The sequence below is a fragment of the Sorex fumeus genome, unplaced genomic scaffold (genome assembly GCF_029834395.1).
Source record: "Sorex fumeus unplaced genomic scaffold, SorFum_2.1 ptg000063l, whole genome shotgun sequence".
NCBI classification, from domain to species: Eukaryota; Metazoa; Chordata; class Mammalia; order Eulipotyphla; family Soricidae; genus Sorex; species Sorex fumeus.
Genome location: NW_026606120.1, coordinates 21280371 through 21285000, shown reverse-complemented (window position 1 = coordinate 21285000; position 4630 = coordinate 21280371). Strand labels below are relative to the sequence as shown.

General features: G+C 57.1%; 1 protein-coding gene across 1 annotated transcript in view; it reads left to right on the top strand.

Annotated features, from left to right (window-relative positions):
* Window positions 1-4337, top strand: part of NFIL3 (nuclear factor, interleukin 3 regulated) — a 15966-nt gene extending 11629 nt beyond the window's left edge. The window contains 2 exon segments of the mRNA XM_056127132.1: window positions 2493-3256; window positions 3258-4337. Coding sequence (XP_055983107.1) covers window positions 2637-3256; window positions 3258-4035 — 1398 coding nt within the window. The 5' untranslated portion in view covers window positions 2493-2636 and the 3' untranslated portion in view covers window positions 4036-4337.
* The last annotated feature ends 293 nt before the right edge of the window (window positions 4338-4630 follow it).

Below are 4630 nucleotides of genomic sequence, written 5' to 3'. Positions count from 1 at the left end.
AAAAGTAGAGGCAGGGAGCACAGATCCTGGGCCACCCCAGAAGTCGGTGATCTGGGGCCAGGGAGAATCAGGAAAGGGTGGGGTCGCTTGCTTTCCACGAAGGACACCCAGTGACTCCAGCACTGCTGGCACTGCCAGCTGTGGACCGGAAACAAAATGCAAATAAAGGAGAACCTGATAAGGATTTACTATCTCATCAGCTCACGTTCAGATTATAAATACTTTAATCAGAAAGAGGAAACACATTGAGGATTCTATATTTAACTGTGTAGATATTATTTGAAGCCAGTCTAAAAAACAGTTTTTTTTCCGGGGGCCAGAGCCATAGTACAGTGGGGAGCACACTTGCCTTGCATGTAGCTTGACCCGGGTTCAATCCCATATAGTCCCCAAACCCTCCTGGAGAGATCCCTGAGTGCAGAGCCAGGAATAAGCTCTGAGCATGGTCACGAGTGGCCAGAACACAGGGAAGGAAAGGAAGGTGGGAGGGATGGAGGGAGGGAGGGATGGAGGGAGGGAGGGAGGGAGGGAGGGAGGGAGGGAGGAAGGAAGGAAGGAAGGAAGGAAGGAAGGAAGGAGAAAAATGTTCAGGGCTGAAGAGATAGGTTGTGGGCGGTGTACTTGTCTTGCATGCAGTCATCCTGGGTTCGACCCCTACCACCCCTTATGGTTGGTTCCCTGAGCACTACCAAGAGTGATCCCTGAATGTAGAGCCAAGAGTAAGCCCTGAGCACTCCTGGGTAAAAGCCGAAAAACTGAGGGGATGGGGAGAGGGAGAGAAATTTTACATAATTAGGTTTTTAATTTAGAATAATTTTATTTCAAGAATATACAGTCCTTTTTTGTATTGGTTTGGTTTGCGGGGGGCACGCCTGGTGATGTTCAGGGCTTACGCCTGGCTCTGTACTCAGTAGTTATTCCTAGCAAATTCAGGGGACCGTATCAGATGCCAGAGATTGAACCCTGGTAGACCACATGCAAGGCAAGCACCCTTTACTATCACTCTGTACTCAGTGGTCAATCCTGACGAGCTCTGTGGGGTGACTCGGGGTCAGCCACATCCAAGACAAGCACCTTACCCAGTGTACTATCTCTCCAACTCTTAAAAATCTCTTTTGATGATAACTTTAGTTCCGATTCACTGTGCAAGTGAAGTCAGTCAAAGCTGATTTTTCAAGATGGGAACTAGCATTTTGTATGCTTCAAGGTTACGTGAATGTCGGATTGGGCAATTAGGGGGAACTCCTGAGAAGGTTGATTTCTGCACACCAGGCACAGGTGCTTCAGGAAAGGCAGTTTTGTGGAAGAGAATCCTCAGCTGCCTGACCTAGTGGCCTGGGCAGGAGCCCCTACAGGCAGTGGCCCCAGTCAAAAGCCCTGCTGTTGGTGGACCTTCATCTGAGTGTGTGGGTACAGGAGTTGAGCTCCATGTTATTCCCTGGACGATGGCAGCATTGACATTAAAGAAAATGTTGGGAAAGTCCCTTTACGGAGACGGCTTGTTTGTTCTGCAGTAGCGTCTGTATTTTCTCAGTTTTTCCGAAAGTACCACTGTGTAAATGCGGTTTAAAACTGTGCCAGCCAGGGGGCAGAGAGATGGATCAGGGATTAAGGCACTCGGCTTGCACCTGGCCAACCCTTTTGAACCCCCGGCATCCCACAGGATCCTTTAGCCTGCCAGGAGTGTTCCCTGAGCACAGAACCAGAAGTCAGCCTTATATGGCTGGGTGTGGTCCCAAATTCCCCCCATCATAAAATCTAACCAGCTAGATGTGACTTGCCATTTCCTCTGTAAGCTTCCATCCCCGTGGGCGTCACCCACCGTTGTTTCTAGTCTGTGCAGCCTTCCTCTGTCTCTGGGTCTTTTCCTTGTGCCCTCTGCCCGACCGCAGGGCACTTTGCTGGTGGTTCTCGCTAGAGTGAGCGCTTCACAGTGCTGCATTATAGACATCAAGCCAGGTGGCCAACGTTTTGAAGTCCAGTGGGCTTACCCTGGTTCCTCCATCTCTGGCAGCATATAGGATCCCAAGAGCACAGAGCCGAGAGTGATCCCTGAGCACAGAGCCAGGAGTAATCCCTGAGCCCAGAGCCAGGAGTGATCCCTGAGCCCAGAAAGCAAACAGACCTCCAAACGAAACAAAGCAAACTTAAGGAGCTAGAGAGAGAGTACAACAGGTAGGGCGTTTGCCTTGCACCGCGACCCATCTGGGTCCAATCCCCAGCATTCCCTGTGGTCCCCGTCGGAGTGCAGAGCCAGGAGTAATACCTGAGTGCAGAACCGGGAGTAATATCTGAATGCGGAGCCAGGAGTAACCCCTGAGCATCACCAGGGTGTGGCCCCCAAACCAAAACAGAACAGACCTCCCCTCCGCCCGCCCAAACATGCGTTCCGCCGCGCGGCGAGAGCACCCTGTCTCCGCAGTCTCGTACCCCGCATGGAGTGGGCGGCTCTTTGCCAACTGGCTGATCATCTTTGTTTCCGTCCATCGCAGGTCACCTCGGAGGCCCCGACCGCGTCCGGACCGGAGGAGCGGGGCGAGGCCGCTGCCGCCCCTGCCGCGGGCCCGCCCGATGGGGCGCGCGCTGTGACGCAGCCGGTGCAGGGGTCCCCGCGGCGCCAGGGCGCGGGGCCGCGGATGCAGCTGCGGAAGATGCAGGCCATCAAGAGGGAGCAGGCGGCCGAGGGCGCCGACAGGGGGGCCGCGCAGCCCGCACCCGACGCGCCGCCGCCCCCCCAGGAGGAGCCGGTGCCCGAGGAGCTGCTGCCTGGTGGCGAGGCGGGCGCGGCGCGGGGCCGCGCGGCCGCGTCCTGCCGCCGCAAGCGCGAGTTCATCCCCGACGACAAGAAGGATGCCATGTACTGGGAGAAGCGGCGCAAGAACAACGAGGCGGCCAAGCGCTCGCGCGAGAAGCGGCGCCTCAACGACCTGGTGCTGGAGAACAAGCTGGTGGCGCTGGGCGAGGAGAACGCCACGCTCAAGGCCGAGCTGCTGGCGCTCAAGCTCAAGTTCGGCCTCATCAGCGCGGCCGCCTACGCGCAGGAGGTGCAGAAGCTCAGCCACGCGGCCGCCGCCTACTTCCAGGACTACCCGGCCTGCAAGGCGGCCGCGGGCGCGCTGCCCGACGAGCCCGAGCCCGCGCTGGCCGGAGGCGGCGTTGGCGGCGGCGGCTGCGTCTCGGTCATCAAGCACTCGCCGCAGAGCGCGCTGCCCGACGGCGCCGAGGGGCCCGAGCCCGCGCCCGAGCGCGCGCCCCCCCGGCCGCGCCAGCCCCGCCGCCAAGTTCCCGCTCATCAAGCAGGAGCCCGTGGAGCTGGAGGGCTACGCCCGCGAGCCCCGCGACGACCCGGGCCCCTTCCGCGCGTCCGCCTACCCGCCCTACATGGGCACCCCCTTCCCCGGCTACGCGCACTCCCCGCCGCTCCTGCCGGCCAGCCGCTCGACCAGCAACTCGCCCAGGACGTCAGAGACGGACGAGGGCGTGGTGGGCAAGGCCTCGGACGGCGAGGACGAGCAGCAGGTGCCCAAGGGGCCCATCCACTCGCCCGTGGAGCTGCAGCGGGGGCACGCCACGATGGTGAAGGTGCCCGAGGTCAACCCCTCGTCCGCCCTGCCCCACAAGCTGCGGATCAAAGGCAAGGCCATGCAGATCAAAGTGGAAGCCTTCGATCACGACTTCGACGGGGCGCCCAAACTGGCCTCCTCGCCCATCGACATGACCTCCAGGGGCCACTTCGAGCTGGACAAACACAGCGGGCCGGGCAGGGTGCACCCCTCCCTCCCACCCTTCTCCGTGCAGGTGACGAACATTCAGGACTGGTCCCTCAAATCCGAACACTGGCCCCAAAAAGAACTCCACGGCCAAACGCAGCACAGTTTCAAAACGGGCGGGGTGGAAATGAAAGACAGCAGGTACAAAGTTTCTGACCCCGAGAATCTGTTTTTGAAGCAGGGGATAGCAAACTTCCCGGCAGAGGTGGTCTCGCTGAAGAGACTCATAGCCACACACCAAATCTCCGCTTCCGACTCTGGGTGAATTACTACTGAACCGGCTCAGGGCGTTGGGGAAGGGGGGCAGGCATTGGCTGTAGAGGAGTGCGTTTTGTATTAGGCTGAATTTTCACTGGACCTGTGCTGTCATTTCACTGTAATGTTCACATGTTGTCTATTGAGTGTCTTTTGTGTGCACAGATTATTCTGAGGATTAGACTGTGTTATCACTCTGCCTTGTGTATAGTCAGATAGTCCATGCAAAGGCTGTATATATTGGAACATTATTTTTGTTGTTCTATTATAAAGTGTGTAAGTTACCAGTTTCAATAAATGATTGGTGACGGACACAGAACTGCTCCATCGCACTTGATTTTAGGGGGAAGAAAAGCAGCTTGAGCTAGATGCGTAGCTCATCAGTGCCTTGCATGTGTGAGGTCTTGGGTTTGATCCTGGGTCCCTACCTCCTACACCTGCTCCACCACCCTCCTCCTGAAAGAAAAAGCCGTTTAAGTTCCCAAAGAAGATATTAAGGTAGTGTGTGTTTGGCTTTTGGCAGGAGGTGTGGGGGGGAGGGGCAGAAGAGGAGTATTTTACCCATTTAAGGAAGAATAGTCTTTCTTTCGTTCTTTCCTTCCTTC